At 58.9% G+C, this 17,581-nt stretch overlaps 1 protein-coding gene across 1 annotated transcript; it reads left to right on the forward strand.

The window, feature by feature from the left end:
* Positions 1 to 6,520: 6,520 nt before the first annotated feature.
* LOC311186121 (cytoplasmic tRNA 2-thiolation protein 1-like) lies at positions 6,521 to 8,488 on the forward strand (the record flags this gene model as incomplete). Its single annotated transcript, XM_084257007.1, has 2 exons — positions 6,521 to 7,028; positions 7,944 to 8,488. 2 exons carry the CDS (start codon positions 6,521 to 6,523, stop codon positions 8,486 to 8,488), a joined length of 1,053 nt encoding a protein of 350 aa, XP_084113133.1.
* Between the last annotated feature and the right edge of the window lie 9,093 nt (positions 8,489 to 17,581).

The following is a 17,581-nucleotide window of genomic DNA, read 5'->3' on the forward strand; positions in this document are numbered from 1 at the left end:
ACACTGGAGAGAAGCCTTACCAGTGCCGCATCTGTGAGAAATCCTTCATCTCCAAGTCACAGCTTGATACACATCTTCAGGTTCACACTGGGGAGAGAAGCCTTATGAATGTAGTGACTGCGGGAAAGCCTTCACCCAAAAGTCACACCTCAGCATACACAGGGAGATTCACACCACAGAAAGGCACCATCAACGTGAGGAGTGTGGGAAAGCCTTCAACCCGAAGGCCATACTCAGCACGCACCAGAGGATTCGCACGGGGGAGAAGCCCGACAAACGCAGCGTCTGTGGCAAAACCTTCAGTTCCAAGTCACAGTTCAAACAGCATCAGCGAGTTCACACCGGAGAGAAACCCCACGTGTGCACTGCGTGTGGGAAGGCTTTCAGTGGCAGGTTACATCTCCATAAACATCAGACGATTCACACCAGAGGGAGGACATTGCCTGTCACAGATATGGGAAGGCCTTCGTGCAGAAATCGGAGCTGATGACACATCAGAGAACACATGCTGGAGAGAAACCGTATGAATGTCGCGACTGGGAAATCCTTCAGGAAGAAACCACAACTCAAGGTGCATCACCGAATCCACACAGGAGAAAGGCCCTAAGAGTGTGGGAAATGCGTGAAGACCTTCAATCACAGATCAAATTTTATTTTATTTTTCTTTAAAGATTTATTTGTTTTTATATAAGAGCTGGGGTACAGGCCCAGGAGCTGGGGTACAGAGGCACAGGAGGATGAGAGGATTCACCAGAGACAGAGCGGGGAACAGAACAGGCAGATTGCCGCGGACCAGCGCAGCGGTAGACTTGCAGGACTGTCTCAGGATTGAGAAACTGTGAGGATGCTCAAGGAATCGGCGCATAAATGACAGACAGACACACTTCAAGAGTGAAGATCTGAATGTAATGTGCTCAAAATCATCATAGACTTTTATACCTTTTCTAACAATAGATGATTACATACAATTTAATTCTTTCTCAGCATAAGACATCTACTTTGTTATTCATGTTCATGTGATCGATGTTCCATGGCATGGCACAGCAAACAATCTCAAAGTACTGAATCTACACAATCAGTTTTGTTTACACAGAACAGCATTCTTTAAGCTAGCTTTTCTTGATTCGTATCCCAAAACCACAATGATCAAAACCATTGATATTTACCTACTGGCACCTTCTACTTTTAGTGATCACGAGCAATATATTCTCTACGTAAGCATTTTGATTTTTATGGTGTTGTCTCATGTGAGAAGTATTGTGATTATTATAAAACTACTATTGCCACACACTATTTTCTTTATCATGCATTTCCTGAAACTGATTGTACACATATAAAGAAAAAGCAAAGTAAGCGAAAAAGTAGTATGATTATAGACAGGTTGCTAGGTTGCTACTTATTCTGAAACAATGACTATCTGATTGATGGTTAAACTGCTTTGTAGGTAATCCCATCAGGCTTGTTTGCAGGTGACGTTCTTAGCAGCCTTGTTTCCATCAAAGGAGGGGTTATTTACTGCGGGCTTGTTGCCTAAATTAGGCTTATAGGCTTGTAGACCTTGTTTGATCTGAACGCCAAAGTTTATCCTGATGAAGCCCCTCGGGGACTGCGCCTGTCTTAGGTCGTCAGGAGTCACAGACATGAGGCTGGCCAGTGCCTTCTTTAGTCTGCCCCCGATCTTACCCGTCATTGACTGTCCAGTCCAGCGCACAGGGGAAGGGGGTCTTATTCACTCGGATGTGTCTGAGTGAAAGCCTCTCTCTTTCCAGTAAATTCACTGGCGTTCAGTGGCAGAGGCTGCCGCAGCAGATGACCGAAGTACACTGCTGAGGGGAGCACAGGAGAGGTCTGCTGTGGCATGCGGGAATCTCCCTGGCCGGCCGGGAATCCGACCAAACTGGCGCTGCAAAGGCTGCAGACAGCTTCATAGAGCTCAGCGCTCAACCCGCTGTGCCACTAGGGAGGCCCCACAGATCAAATTTTAATAAACACCAGACAACTCATACCAGAGACACAGGTTTCAAAAGCACTTATTCTGCAGAAGCCCTTACCCAGAAATCAGTGCCTAGTTTATACCGGCATATATGTAAATGAAACAAACTCTGAATTTCTTGAAGAAAAATATCTCCAGGCTAATTTTCTGTTCTGGAATTCATGCTTCAGAAACAGTCTGGGAATGTACTGCACACCACAAAGTTTGCATTTTAAGTGAGGGGAATTACGCAGACCTTTTAAGAACCAGCGGGAAGGTCCTACCTGCACAGCCTCGTTAGGTGTCATGAACAGGGTAGAAACCCTGACCGACGTGTTTCTGTAGAAAGCGGTGTGAGACGGATGGTTGGCGGATTATTTACAGGAGAGCTGATGGGGAAGGGTGTTAATGATAGCCCTGTTTATTGCGGTATAGCAGTATTTTAAGTGCCAGCAAACTGTGTGATGACCAGACACACACCCAGGTGTCGCTTAACAAGAGATGCATTCTGGGAAATGCGTCGTTAGGCAGTTGTAGCATTGTGCAGACATGCTAGTGTATGCCCACAAACCTCAGCCACTCAGCCTGCTGCACCCCTACGCTCTATCGAGGGACCACCTTGTATAAGCCGGTGGTCGTTATCTAGAAGGTTACATGGCACACGATTGTGTTAGGTGCGTGTGAACTTACATACGATTTAGTACATACACACACGCGCATGCACACACACACACTACGCCTTCAGTTTTGTTATGTTACTGAATTCATTGTCTAACAGGAGATGTGGAAAGGCTACATGTTTTTCTAGAGTCTAATGTAATTGTATTTATCGGGTGTATTCCCTGTTGAGTAGTCATCTCGTAGGGCTGCACACTCTTAAATGTATGTACACAGGCCTGTGAGTGTACGTCTTTTGGCCCCTCCCCTTTGCAGGTAACCATGGCCACCTCCATGTTCTCATGCAGGCATACACCATACACACCAAACTGCAAACTGCCCATCAGCCCAAGAGTGCCTGGCACCTTTTTTTTTTAATAAAGTTTTATTGACATGCAGTGAGGTTCTCTTGCTTATGCAGTGCCTGCAGCTGCTTCCATGCTGCAGCGAGGACTTGTGGCAAAGACCATGTGGCCTGGAAGCTGATTTGCTACTGAGCCCTTTACAGACATTTGCCGACACTTGCCCTGCTCTTACGATGGTCACGTGCCCGTGGGACTGTTCTTGATTGTGGCCTGTCACGCGGTGTGTGCAACTTGTTCTTTTCTTGCTATGAGGGTCGTGTGGTGTCCCAGAGTGCGGGCGCGCTGATGTTATTCAATTGTCCTCCTGTCTTTTATTACTCCCTCCCACCGCCTGTTTGGCCCTGAGAAAGCAGCAGTGTAGCTTCTCTCTTACAGGTCCAGCAGCCAAGTTCCCATGTTGATGCTGCATCTGCCTTTCTGTATTTGTTTTCCACAGGGAGACTAGTAGTGGTCACCCCGAGTCTGGCATGCGAAGTTACCGGGAGCAGGCGTGGTGAGCGCTGGGAATTTCAGTGGACGGACGTGGATGAATGAATGAATGAAAATGAAAGAATAGAACCAGGGAGGGCAGAGAAGAGAAACTAATAAGAAACCAGGTGGGGTGGTGGGTGGGCAGTCCTGGCACTCTGTTCTCAGGGCTTCCGTGTGGCCCTCTTGCAGCTTGGCACTGGGGCCCTGGGGCTGGGAGGTTGATGCTCACAGTTCCTTGGGGAGCAGCCAGGAGCCCTGTGAGTTCATAGTGCCCCTGGCGGTTTGGCAGCTTGTACAGACAGAGCATTTAGCGCACTACCCCACAAGTTCCATCTCAGCCTCAGTGCTGTATTTTGGGCAGGTCAGTTCCTGGTTGAACGCTGTCCTGTGTTAATAAATTGGGTGGCATTCCTGGACGCCATGGATGCCAGCACCTCCAACCCCAGCTGTGACAACCAAGGTTGTCCCCTGGGCTTCAGACTGTGCTGGTTGAGACCCACCACCCTTACCACTATCTCCACCTTACAGGTGAGGAGATGCGGCCTGCCCTGGTTGCCAGCTAGGGGGGCAGTCCCCAGACCTGACCCTGGCAGCCTGTGTCCTTCACCTGTACCTCATGGTACAGGTGAGCTTTGTGTTCAATGGTACAGGTGCCTGAGCTTTGTGTTCAATGGGGTGAAGATAACAGCAGGAGTCGAGCCAGAAACTGCTGGATGGGCCTTGTAGAACCACCTACCTGGCCTGCTCTGTATCAGGCCTGTCCCCAGCAGTGGCGGGGGCCCAGATGCTAATCTCCCAGGAGCTCCCAACCCAAAGAGATGCTGAAAGAGAGACGGCTTCAGTCCAGGTTGGGAGGGCCTCTGGAAGAGGGCGCGGCCAGGGGGTCTAGGAGCCCAGAGGTGGCTTATTGATCCAGTGCAGGGGGAGGGGACCTACAGGTTTCCCACAGGAAGCACCTCCAGTGGCAGCCTGGGCAGGGATGAGAAGCTGGGGATGGGGAGGTGGGGGAGCGCGTGTGCAGACAAGCTGAGGGACAGCCCATGTGGCCAACTCCACCTTCCCTTTAGAATATTAACGTTTTTGCAGTAAATGAAACAAAATGTTGGCAAAGCACCCACAAGAATCTCCTGTCCAAAGGGTGCCAGTTTGTTGCTGGCCCTGCCCAGGGAACTGGCTTCAAGCGTGACTGGCTCTCCAGTCGGCTCAGAAACCAGAATATTGCCGCCCCCCCCCCCCCAGCACTTTTTACATCACTTACTTAACACCAAGCCCTGGACTTACTGCTCTGCTATTTTCACATAATAACTCATTTAGTTCACATCTTAGCCCGTTTTAACTGCGAGCCTCACGCCCGATTCAGAAAGCCGACCAGCCCGAATCACCCTTCCCGCGCAGTCCTCCCGACGGCGGTGCTCACTGGGGCGTGGGCAGGTCTCAGCGGCTTGCGCCCCGGGACCCTCGGCCTGGCGCCTCCCGAGCTGTGCCTTCGGCTCCGGGCGCCGCCAGCGACGGCTCCCTGCGCGCGCAAGCCCCGCCCGACCCTCCGCGGAACCGGGCGGTCCTGGCCACGCTCTGCCTCTCCCTTCACTCCCTTTGCTCCCCGCGATCCCGACGCCTCTCACCCGCGCCACAAGCTCTGCCAGAGTCCCCCGAGCGCGCGGAGAACCGCCTAACCTGGGGGGAAATTGCACCCCGCCCCCTGCGCAGGCGCAGACGGGAAACAGGCCGGACCCACCGAGCGCCCAGTGGAAGCCGCGGTCTGGTCACGTGACATCCCGCGAGGGCCGACGGGAGTTGTAGGCGCGGCTTGCCCCAGGTCGTAAGCTCTTTAAGCCCAAGTGCCGCAGAGGCCCCTGGGAGTCGTGGTCCTGTCTGCTTCCGCGTTTTTCCGGGAGCCTGGACTGCCCCGCACCTGTGCCGCCCAGGTGTGTGCTCCCGCCGGTGTCTCCATTTTTCTCTTCCACGGATTCCGGGGGCCATCCCTGGAGAGGTGCCACGCGTCCTGACTCGTCCGAAGCAGCTGGTTTCCCAACTGACCTGCTCAGTGGCCGGTTCCCACCCCCAACTCGGGTGCGATGCGAGCGCACCCCGCTCTCCCCCGGGTTTTCACCTAGAGCCGGGGCCGATCCGGCGGCAGTGGAGGCCGGAGGCAGCGCCAGAGCCAGCCCAGGGCTCGGGAAAGACTTCCCGAGCAGAGGACCCAGAGCTGCCATCTCCAAATGAAATTTCGGGTTCTCCGCCCTAAACCTGCCTCACAGTACTTACCCGCCTCCCCATCTCCCCGCCTCCCCGCCGCCTCCCCACCAGGTCGACCCACTGTACTTGCAAATGCCCAAGCCAAAACCTGGGGGTCGGCGGCCGCCCTGTCTCTGTACCCCCGTCTCCGTGCCCCACCCCTCCCGCAAGCAAGCCCCGAGCTCTCCCCGCAGAGGGCGCAGACCCCGCCCCTCCACCTCCGTCTGCTCCGGGCCCGCCGCGCTGCACCCCAGGGGTCCTGTTAAAATAGAAAGCAGATCCTTTCCCTCCGGGGCTTGAAACTGCCCGTGACCCCCATTCGTTTTCACTCCGCGCTCCTCATCCTGCCGGCCTCCGCCCCGCCCTTTCCGCTCCCCGCTAGGTGAGCACAGCCGGGCCCGCGCCTCGGGGCCCTGGCGCGTGCTGGCAACTGGCTGGAGCCTTCTCACCTCCCCCCATGCCCGTCTTGACCTTCTGCCTCGGCGTCCAGGATGATTCCGTTCTCTCTCCTCGTGTCTGGAAAATGCCTCGGTTACTTACGTGTCCGTGGGTGGATTTCCCTCTGGAGCTTAGTGCCTGATCCTGCCTGGTTCACCGCGGTGGCCCAGTGGCCTAGTGCGTGTTGAGTTCATGGGAAGCCCCGGGGGCTGTTCGTCGGGTGAACGCAAAAAATGAAGGAGCCGATGGAAGCGTCAGGCAGCCCGCGCTACCCTGGCAGCCTCCCTGGAGGCATCGACCCCCCAATTCAGAATGCACGTGTCACCCGCCTCTCCGTGTCCCCCCGACCCCGGAGAAGCCCACCCCCTGGGCGGACCCCGCGATGCCGGCCCCGCCCTGCGCCTCCTGCCAGAAGGCCCGCGCCGCTCTCCGCCGCCCGCGCTCGGGCCGCGCGCTGTGCGGCGCCTGCTTCTGCGCCGCCTTCGAGGCCGAGGTGCTGCACACGGTGGAGGCGGGCCGCCTGCTGCCGCGCGGCGCCGTGGTGGCCGTGGGCGCGTCGGGCGGCAAGGACTCCACGGTGCTGGCGCACGTGCTGCGCGAGCTGGCCCCGCGCCTGGGCGTCGCGCTGCGCCTGGTGGCGGTGGACGAGGGCATCGGCGGCTACCGCGACGCGGCGCTCGCGGCCGTGCGGCGCCAGGCGGCGCGCTGGGGGCTCCCGCTCACCGTGGTGGCCTACGCCGACCTCTTCGGGGGCTGGACGATGGACGCCGTGGCCCGCAGCACCGCCGGCTCGGGCCGCAGCCGCGCCTGCTGCACCTTCTGCGGGGTGCTGCGGCGCCGGGCGCTGGAGGAAGGGGCGCGCCTCGTGGGAGCCACGCACATCGTGACGGGTGAGCGCGGGCGCTGAGAGGGGCCCGGCCGGCCCGGGGTGTGGCCTCGGAGACCCCCCCCCACCCGGGCTCGGTGAGCGCGCCCCCCACGGGGCTGGCCAGCCTTGAGTCCTGCCTGCGGCTGGCGGGTAGAGGGGGCGGGGGTGCCCTCTAGGGGCCAGGGAAGCGCTCTCGGCCTTTAAAGAAATGACATTCCTGGGTTCCCTTCCCGAGGGGAGGGGTCCCCACCAGGGCCCTACAGGCGACTGTTGACGCCTTTCTCCGAGGCGCCTCCTTGGCATCGCCGGGCTCCCCGTTCATGACCACCACGAACACCCGCTCCCCGCCGGCCAGACCGACCCACGCAGCCTGGAAAGTAACGACCCGGGTCCCAGAGTCCTGAGGAGCTGGGAGTGGGGCGCTCAGGCCGGAGCCTGGCAGAACAGCGTGGGCAGCATTTGCCATTCGGGGAGTCTCGGCAGAAGCCCGGCCTGGGGGGGGCGGTGGGTGGGGATGAGAAGCCTCCTGAGCGCAGCGGGTCCCTGGGGGGAGGACAAAGAGGGCGCTGGGGCGTCTGAGCAGCGGGAAGGGCTCGTGCAAAGGCCCTGGGGACGCCGGGAGCGCCCGGAGAAGCGCCAAGGACGGGACGCAGAGTAGGTGGAGGTGGCGACACCCGCCTCCCTACTCCCCCTAAGCGCCCCCAGAGCCTCTGCACCCCAACTCCCTTGACCGTCTCCTCGAAAGGCCTCTGGCTCGTGCCAGGGGCAGGCGCGCGACGGCCTCGGGCCCGGAGCCCCTGACTCCCGGCGCGGCCCCGGGCGGGCGGGCGTCCCTGGGGGCCACGGCGGGCAGCCCCCGGCGGCGCGGGGTGCGGCGCCCGCGGCTCACCGGCCCCTCCCCCCACCCCCCCAAACCCCCCCCCCCCCCCCCCGGCAGGCCACAACGCGGACGACATGGCGGAGACGGTGCTCATGAACTTCCTGCGCGGCGACGCGGGCCGGCTGGCGCGGGGCGGGGGCCTGGGCTCGCCGGGCGAGGGGGGCGCCCTGCCGCGCTGCCGCCCGCTGCAGCTGGCCTCGCAGAAGGAGGTGGTGCTGTACGCGCACTTCCGCCGCCTCGACTACTTCTCCGAGGAGTGCGCGTACGCGCCCGAGGCCTTCCGCGGCCACGCGCGCGACCTGCTCAAGCTGCTGGAGGCGGCGCGCCCGTCGGCCGTGCTGGACCTGGTGCACTCGGCCGAGCGCCTGGCGCTGGCCCCCGCCGCGCGGCCCCCGCCCCCCGGCGCCTGCTCCCGCTGCGGGGCGCTGGCCAGCCGCGCGCTCTGCCAGGCCTGCGCGCTCCTGGACGGCCTGAACCGCGGCCGGCCCCGCCTGGCCATCGGCAAGGGCCGCCGGGGGCTGGACGAGGAGGCGCCGCAGGCCCGGGAGCCCGAGGGGGGCCCGGCCCCGGCCTCCTCCCAGGCCGTGCCCACCTTCCAGTGAGCCCAGCGGGCATCTGACTGGGGTGAGGGGCTGCCTGTGAGCGGCACTGCGAATAAACCGGGGTTACCGTTGCCGGGGCTTCCCGGCGAGCTTGGAAGGACGTGGGGAGCTCCCAGCGGTGACCCTGCGGCAGCCGGGGGCTGGACTCGGGGTCCGAGGGAGGAGGCTGGGGGTTAGGGCTCGGGGTCCGAGGGGGCCTTGGGTCCCGTCGCCCACGGGTGTTTCCGAGTCCTCACGCGGCCCTGCCCTGGGCCCCACCCCGTCGTCCCGGCGAGCGCGGCCCCCGGCTGGGCGTCTCTGTGCCTGAGGCGCGGAAGGGCTGTCCGGGGTGGCTGTCCGGGGCTCGGAAGGGTCTCGCGTCCGTGCCCCGCCGCCATCCCCGCGCCGGCTGCTCCGCCGCGCACCACGCCCGCCCGCTGCGCCCCGTGGGCCGGACGCTCCCGCGGCTGCCGACCGCGCTGGAGTGGCGGCCGGCGTGGGGCTTGTTAGCTCCAGACGGCAGCAGCCAGACTTCTGGCCCCTCGTCCCTGTGTCTTCTCTCTCGTCCTGGAGCTCCGTCGGGACGTGGGTGAGCAGCAGGAGCAGCGCGTCAGCTCACCTGAACGGGGCAGGCGCCTGGCACAAGATCTCCTGGGCGGGGGAGGGCGAAGCCGAGGGGGGTCTGGCCGCCTCCGGGCCGGCTGTCACCCCCGCCGTGCAGGGGACGGTGTCCCCGCGCCCGGCCCTCGCCGCCCCCTGCGCGCGTCGGGCTCCGCCACCAGGCGGCGCTGCGCCCCCGGGCCGGCTCCTGCCGGGCTGCGCTGTCCAAGGTCCCGGCGCGGAGCGTGAGCTCGGGAGACCCGGAGCCGCCGCCTCTCGGAGCGGGGAGCCGGGGAGGGGGGAGTGGACTGGGCTCTTTGCTCCCCTCACCCCCTTGCTGCCCCGAGGGTCTTCCTCTGAACTCGGGGCACCAGCTTGCCGGAGGGGTGGGGAGTCAAGGCGTCTCCCGAGGCTCCAGGCTTCGTTCCAGGCGCCCGGGCCACACTGCAGGTAGAAAGTCACATCTGGCCTCGGGCTGGATGCGGGATAGGTGAGCAGGCGCGCGCGGGCCCCAGGGGGCTCCTGTGTGCCAGGCTCAGGGCTGTGCCCTTCTCTGCGTGTCCCTGCTTAATCCTCGCAAGCAGCCTGGGGGGGGCTGGTGGCTTCCCCCCAACCTCCCCGCCCCTGGTCGCTTGCGCTGACTCCGCTTCGGGACTGACCCTAGAGGCGCCCTGAGCCAGCTCGCGCCAGCACTCACTGGGGAGCTTTTCTGTCTAGTCACAAAGTCGGGGCGGGAGCAGGAGGGGCCCCACGGGAAGGGGCTCCAAAGGGAACAAGGCCTGAGCTGCAAGGACTGTCCCCCAACACTAGCGGACAGCCCCGCCAGTGGCTAGTGAAGAAGAGGACTCCGGTCGGCCTTTGCACTGACAAAAGGCCCCCCAGTGAATCTGCCCAGGTCCTGGGGGAGCTGCCAGCCCAGCTGGGCCTCCACCGGGAATTAAGATCTGGGCGTGACCTGCCAAGACAGTAGTTTTTAAGAAAATGGCAGGTGGAGAGGCAGGGGGTGGGAAAGACGCGGGGCCGGTGAGGCAGGGATGTGCCCCAGCGGACCAGAGAAAAGGCCGGCAGGCGTGGCGTTGCCGCCTGTGGGGCTGCATGTCACGGGGCCGGAGCCCACAGGTTGGGCCGCCAGTGCTGCCGGGAGCTTGGGGATTTGGACCGAGTTGTTCTGCCCAATTCCTCGAGGCCAGGACTTCCCCCAAATCCTCGCCTGGTTAGTTTTTTCCCTTTTTCTTTTAGGCATACTATACTATTAAAGTGAAGAATCCCCCCCCCCACACACACACACACACACGTTCTTTTATTCCCAAAGATTTTGTTATTCTCAGCTTGAAGCCTGGTACGAATGGTCTTGCCTGCCAGGACCAAAACAAGACAAACCTGCCCGCTCAGACTTGGGGTCCAGATCCCGCCCTTCCCTCAGACCTGGGGGTCCAGGTCCCTGGCCCCTCCCTCAGACCTTGGGGTGCAGATTCCCAGCCCCTCCTCCCCCAGTCCCAGGAGCTCTCCTTCACTTCATACTGTACTGCAGATGGGGGTTGGGCAGTGGCTGCTGGGAACCAGCGTCCTCTCAGAACCCCATGGGAATGGCCCGCTTCTTTGCTGGTGACCACTTTCTAGAGTTTTGGAAATACCTAGCCCGGCTGGGATGCTGTGCTAGGTGTGAAGAGTTAGGCGCGCGTGGAGGGGCGCGCGGCCGCCATGTTGCGTCAGCCTTGGCCCATCAGAGCGATGCTGTGGGCTTGGAGCCGCCCTCGCGGGCCCCACAGACACTCCCGACCCGCGGCAATGTCAAGGCTGGATCAGTCCTCAGGGTTCTTGCCGTTCCCCTGGGACACACCTCGGAAATAGGTACAGGGAGCTTTGGGGAAACCAGGTTTATTGCTCCTGTGGCCACACGTGAGGGAGAGAGGGACAGAGCAAGATCCCGGGTTTAGCCTTCTTGGGGCGAAACAGGTGGAGGGCCTGGGGTCTCATGGGCCCGCTGTTCATCGGGGTAGTACAGCAGGGCAGGAATCAGGGCACAGACGGGAAGTGCGGAGTTGGGGAAGTGGTCAGTTCTCTCTCACCTGGGGTTGGGGAGGAGCGACCGTCCTGGAGGGCCCAGCCTTTTCCTGTGCCCGCACCCTGGAGCGTGTCCCTGGAATAGACAGCAGTCCAGGGCTCCTTGCCAGATACTTGAGCTGCTGCCGGTGAATTTTTGCCTTTGTTTGCTTTAGTGACCACTTGCTTATGAAAATTAGCTAAAATATTTTAAAAGATTTATTTATGCACATAAGAACTGGGGTGCAGGCCAGAGGTGTGGGGGGAGGTGAGAGGATTCATCACAGACAGAGTGGGCAACAGAACAGGAGGATCGACTGAAATCCACTGCTGAGGGGAGCAGCCGAGAGACAGGAGAGGTCTGCCGCGCCATGTGGGTAGCTCCCTGGCCGGGGATCAAACTCGCGCTGCAGTGGCTGCGGACAGCTTCATAGGTTGCGTCTTAACCCTCTTGCACCATCAGGGAGACCCTAACTAAAAAAGAAAAATTTTTTTAAGCTTTATTTATTTATTTATTTATTTATACAAGCACTGGGTACAGTCAGAAGCGCGGGAGGGTGAGAGAACCCACCAGAGCCAGAGCGGGGAGCAGAGCAGGCAGAAGGCCCGAAGTACACTGCTGAGGGGAGCAGCGGGCGGCAGGAGAGGTCTGCACCCTATGTGGGACCCTCGCCGGGGGCCGGGGATTGAACCGGCACTGCAGAGGCTGCGGGCAGCCTCGTAGCCCAGTGCTCAACCGCTGCGTCACCAGGGGAGGCCCCCTAACTAAAAATTTTTTAACTGAGTTCAACTTCAGAGGAGAGTAAAGCTCTTTCTTCAGTGTGCCCCTCCCCCCAATCTACCAAGAACCGAGATTTGAAGGAGAGATGGGGTGAGCCATGGGAAGCAGGGCGGCATGGGAGGAAGAGGGAGCACAGATGGTGAGGGTGGGTAGCCTGGAGCGGCCTGGAGGGTTAAGGAAGGATATCCAGGACGGGAGCACCGAAGGCCAAGAGGGAGCACAGATGAGCAGACACACATGAGGCCCTGAGGGACCTCGACACCAGGGCCAGGTGCTTGCTACAGTGCCTCACCCAGGACCGGGGGCCAGGTGTGGGTTTGTGCCAAGGGACCCCAAGGGGCCGTTCACAACAGAGAGAAGGGCGGGAGGCCCCCAGTGGGGAGAGAGCTGAGCTGGACTGACGGACGACAGCATGGCGGGGGCAGCCGTTCCTGGGAGGCTTCGGAGTTCTGAGAAGGAGAAAGACTCCCCTAGCCGCCTCCTCCGTCCTCATGCCGGCCCCCCAGCCTCAGGACCCGCTGTGTGACGGCACTTCCGCTGGCTGATGTCCATGTGTCTGTTTCTTCAACGCTCTGAGGTGGGATGCGGTATCTGAGTGACAGGCTGGGAGTCACAAGGCGAATTGCTGGGTCACTGCCTGGGGGGAGCCTGGGCTCAGGTCTCTCTGACCCCTCGCTGTCTTCCTTCTGCTCCCCTGGGGTCCCTCAGCCAGTGGTCCATGTTAATATGGCCCCGGGGATCCTTGTGCTGGGTCCATTCACCCCGAGTTCTTGCCGCCCAGAGACTCCGTGATGCCTGTGGCCGGGACGGGCTTGGGGCTTCGGGGCTTGGTCCTGATCTCTGAGTACTCAGTGGTCGCCGAGGCCTCTGGGCCCTGGGGCTCCTGCGCCTTTGCCCTGTGGAAGCTGAGGGAGGCGTAGTGGATCTCCTGTGGCTCCTCGGCGGCGGGCGCAGGCCCGGAGAGGCTGTCTTGAGCAGGCCCCGAGAGGCTGTCTCGCAAGGGCATTTGCCCGGAACTCTGCGCCAGCGGGAGACAGGGAGTCAGGGCAGGAACGGGGCAGGCGTGACCCCCAGGGGAGGCTGGGCTGAGGGGCTTTCTCATTGGCCCCCGCAGGCCATAATACCCTCTGACCTGCACCTCGCTCATTCAGTCAGAACTTGGGCCCCTCGGGGGGCTGAGCCCGCTGCAGTTGATCTGCTCAGACTCTGGGAAGGGGAAGCAGGGAGAGCTGGAGCCGCTGGGAGAGGGCAGAGCCGGCAGCACACCTGGTCCTGGGCCACGTCCCAGGTGTGCTCGGAGGACTGGGGTGCCCCACACACACGTATCTTTCCCCCCAGAAACCAGATCCCGGCCAGGTTCCATAACACAGACACCAGACGAGAGCAGCACCCAAGTCCTTGACAGAGAGGGCGCCCTGCTGCTGGTGAGCACCCCCTTCCCCCTGCGTCTGCCACGCCCCTGCCCTCGCCCTGCGGAGCAACACTAGCTCAGAATTAGGAAAGAAGAATTCCAGGTTAGGAAAGATGGGCTCACCCGGTCAGAAAAAAAAAAAAATGAGGCAGTGGGGAGAGCTGCCCAGGTTAGGGGCAGCAGGCGGAAGGAAGCGGCCGGGCCGGTGGGGCCCACCCGGGGAGGGGGTCAAGCATGTGCACCGGGGAGCAGCCCGGGAGCGCCGCAGTGGGTCAGATGGATGAGCAGAGAGAGCAGCGCTGCTCCCCCGCAGCGCCTGGGCGCCCCGGCCCCGGCTGGGGGGGCTGGGGGTGCTGGGGGGACCGGGCCCTGGAGCTCGGCCCTCACTGGGGTCCTTTCAGAGGGGGCGCAGCAACCCCAGGTAACGACGAAGCGCAGCACATCTTAGACCAACCCAGAGTGACAGGTCCTCGCCCGCGACAGCCCCTCGGCCCCTCGCCCCCTCGCCCAGAGGAGGAAACAGAGAGGGTCCTTCCCCGCCCAAGGTCGCCCAGCTTGGGAGCGAGTGACCCGGGACTCGAACGCCAGGAGTCAGACTGCGGGGGCCACGCGCTTTACCATCCTCCCGCCAGCGCGCGGCGGTCCGGGAAGGGAGAGGAAAATAAGGGGAAAACAGCCCCCCGCCTTGTTCTGGTCAAAGGACCCCGTGGATGGTTTCTGCGCCGAGATCTACCGGGGTGGACGCTTAGGCTGCGAGGGCGTCACAATGTGTAGGGCAGACAGTCGACCCGTCGGCCAGTGCGTCACCCCAAGATCCCTGAGGAAGGTCAAGGCGGCTAGGAGGAGTGGGGAGGGGAAGTGGGGTGCTGTCGCCCAGGCTGGGAGGCTGGCGTGTTCATGGGGGTGATGGGCTGCCCCCAATATGCTTAGGTACTGCTCCTTGCTCCCCTCCGCCACCCTTGTCACGGGGTGGGAGGGTGGGGGTGTTGCCTGCGCCCTTGCTTCCGAAAGGGGAACAAGGAAAGGACTGCAGCGGGCAGGTGGAGGCTCGTCCTGGGGCCCCAGAGGAGAGCCAGGCCGAGCCGCCAGTCGTGGGAGTCTGGCCTCCTTTTCTGTTTTAATTTGAGCCCCTTCGTTTCATGCCCTCGCTGGAGTTTTGGAAGCATGGGCTTCCCCTGGCGTGCCGTCTCCAAAGCGCCCCGCTTTCTTCCCCCGCAGCCCTCTGTGCTCCCCACCCGTGGGGCCTCTGTTCCTCACATAAGCAACACCGACCACCATTTGTCCTTCTTTGGTTTGGCCCGCGGAGTGTCACCCTCCAGCTCCGTCCACTTGGCCACAAGTGGCAGCTGTTCTGTCTCCATGTTCTCCTTTCGGGGTTAACCACCCAGGGGCATCCCTACCTGAGGCCCCAAAGGCAAAGGGTGGCTGGGGCTGCTTCCTGGGGAGACAGGCAGGGGGCAGGACCAGTGTGGTTTTGGGGGAAGGAGCTACTGCATCCTGGGGGCGTCCCCTTTGCTCCCTTGAACTCAGTGAGTCTGGCACAGACCAGGTCTGCCCTGCGCCACCCCTCACCCGGTCACCTCCACCAGGCAGAGCAGGGAAAATCCACGGGGACCATGCGCTCAGTGGGGAAGCCTGGCGGCGCGGACAGACCAGATGAAAACCAGCGGCCCGCAGAACCTCGCTGCCACCCCCGCGCAAGAGGGAACCACTGAGAATTCAAGCCCGTGGTCCAGTGCGCCCGGAGAGGAAGCGGCGATGTAACCAGCATGGAAACAGAAGAAATTGTGTGCATCAGAGATTACGAAATGCACATAAGAAATGATTTAACTGTGTCACTTATGTGCAAAGGAAGTGTGTCTGTGGCTGCGCAAAAAGCAGAAATACTCTGAAAAACAGAATCTAAAGATCCCCGCAGGTGGGGTAAAGAATACGATGAACAAAACAAAGGCTCTTTGATGAGCTGGAAGGGCGATTTGAAATGTCCCCTTGAAAATGAAAACGTTCAAAAAATGTTTAGCCGTGCATTTTGTGGAAAAGTCCAAAGACTAGAGAGATGTCCCAGACGTTCATGATAACCCAGAATAAAGCTCAGATTCTAGAACAAGCATGGACGGGGCCAAAGGTGCAGGGAGGAGAGACGAAAAAGTCAAAGCAACCAACCTCTTTTTTAGTGGGTATCATTCAGAGACACACACTTTTAGGTGAAAAAGGAGAAACTGTGAAATGTTGGAACAAATGAAACCAAGTGAAAGGAAAAATTAAGATCAGAGCGGACCCCTGCATTGGTAGTCACAAGAAGCGCAAATAGTGCTTTCAACAGAGGGTGTCAAATTGGAGTTTTAAAAACCTGGTTATGTCCTGCTTAAAAAAATCACGGCTAACGCGTAAATGAATATGAGGGGAAAGCGTCCTACCAAGAAATGACAAATCGTCTGGGTCTCACCAAATAGACTTACGCAGCATCAGAGGGACAGAGAGGAATCGAGGCACAGAAAGGACTTCTTGCCTGAGGGAGAAGACGTGTTCTCTGAGAAGAGACACTGCTCCTCAAATATATGGTTTTAATTTAAAAGTGCATCAGATATAAGGGGCAGTGAAAATTTGGCAAACATCCTAACACAGTTATCAGTAAGCCCCTCTCCAATATTGATATTTCTGGAAAGCCTATTAGTAAAGACCTGGATTAAACAATACAGCGAGCACACTCTTCCATCGGTCTTATATAGAATTTAAAAAATAGAAAATTTTTTATCTGAAGCACTCAGGAAATGTTTACAAAAGCCCACCACATGCCAGGCCACACGTCAAGTCTCAACAAATTTAAAAAATCAGTGTCATAAAAACTGTGTATTGTAAACAAAATGCCATTCAGTTAGAATTTAATGATGAAAAGATGTCTAAAAGAATCACTACACAGCAGGGCTTCCCTGGTGGCCTAGGGGTTAAGTCTCTGTTGCCTGAGTTCGATCCCCAGAGACCTCTCCTGTCTCGCCTGCTGTTCCTCTCAGCAGTGTATTTCAGTGGATCCGCCTGTTCTGGCTCCCCACTCTCTCTGCTGAATCATCTCATCCCCTGCACCTCTGGCCTGCAACCCACTTCTTCTACACACACACACACACACAAAATCCCATACATATGGAGTTATTTTTCATCCCAAATAACTTAAGATTCCAAAAAGAAATCATGGAGGAGCTTGGAAAACACTTTAAACTGAATGGTATTAAAATGACACCTGCCAGGGTCTCCCCTGGTAGCACAGAGGTTGAGCACTGGGCTGCAAAGCTGCCCGCAGCCTCTGCAGCGCCGGTTCGATCTGCATTCACCGGCAAGGGTCCCACATGGCGCGCAGACCTCTCCTGCCGCCCGCTGCTCCCCTCCGCAGTTTATTTCGTCAGTCTGCCTGTTCTGTTCCCTGCTCTGGCTCTGGTGAATCCTCTCACCCTCCCGTGCTTCTGACTGTACCCAGTGCTTGTATAAATAAGTAAATAAATCTTAAAAAAAAAAAAAAAAGACACACGCCAAATTAAAATGGTGTTTTGAGACAAATATTTCCTTAAATACTTTTTTGATGGGGGCGGGGTGTTATGAGTGTATAAGCTAAGTTTTAAAGAAAGCTTCCAAAGCTTTGGAAAGTTAGTAAAAGAACACCAGACTAAGTCGTAGCGAGTAGAAGGAAGGTGATAAGAAAATGAGAGTAAAAATAAAAGAGAAAGTAAAAATAACAGAAAATAAACCACCGCCAGAGCTGGCTTTTTGAAATAATCATAAGAAACGCAATCAGGTAAAGAAAAAAAGAGAAGTCACAAATGACCACTGTCTGGAATGTAGAAGAGGAAGTATTTCTTCCTCTTCCTCTTCTTCCAGTGTAAAAGTGAGAACTTTGGTCAAAACACTATAAAACTTCAGTGAAACTAGTAAATTCCTCGAAAAAAAAAAAAAAAGAAGAAGCAGCTCACAAAAGAACATATAAAATGACTGAATTCGACAAGAGGCACATCCAGACCAGACCCAGGTGGTTCTACAAGCGACACCGATGAATCACTGAAGAAGCAGGTCGTTCTGATTTTATCCCCTTTCTGCCAAGTAATGGAAAAAGCGGGAGTACCCCCAATTCCTCACAATCACCTCGAAACCCAAACAAGCCAAAGGCAGGGGGAGAAAGAAAGAGCAGGCCTGTGAGGACGTATTCCCAGGGCGAGCAGGCCCGCCCAAGGATCCACCTCGCACCCTGACATGTCACCCTCAGCACACTGCACTGGCGGCCTTGTCGCCCTGA

The sequence above is a fragment of the Talpa europaea genome (genome assembly GCF_964194135.1).
Source record: "Talpa europaea genome assembly, chromosome: 16".
Lineage (NCBI taxonomy): Eukaryota > Metazoa > Chordata > Mammalia > Eulipotyphla > Talpidae > Talpa > Talpa europaea.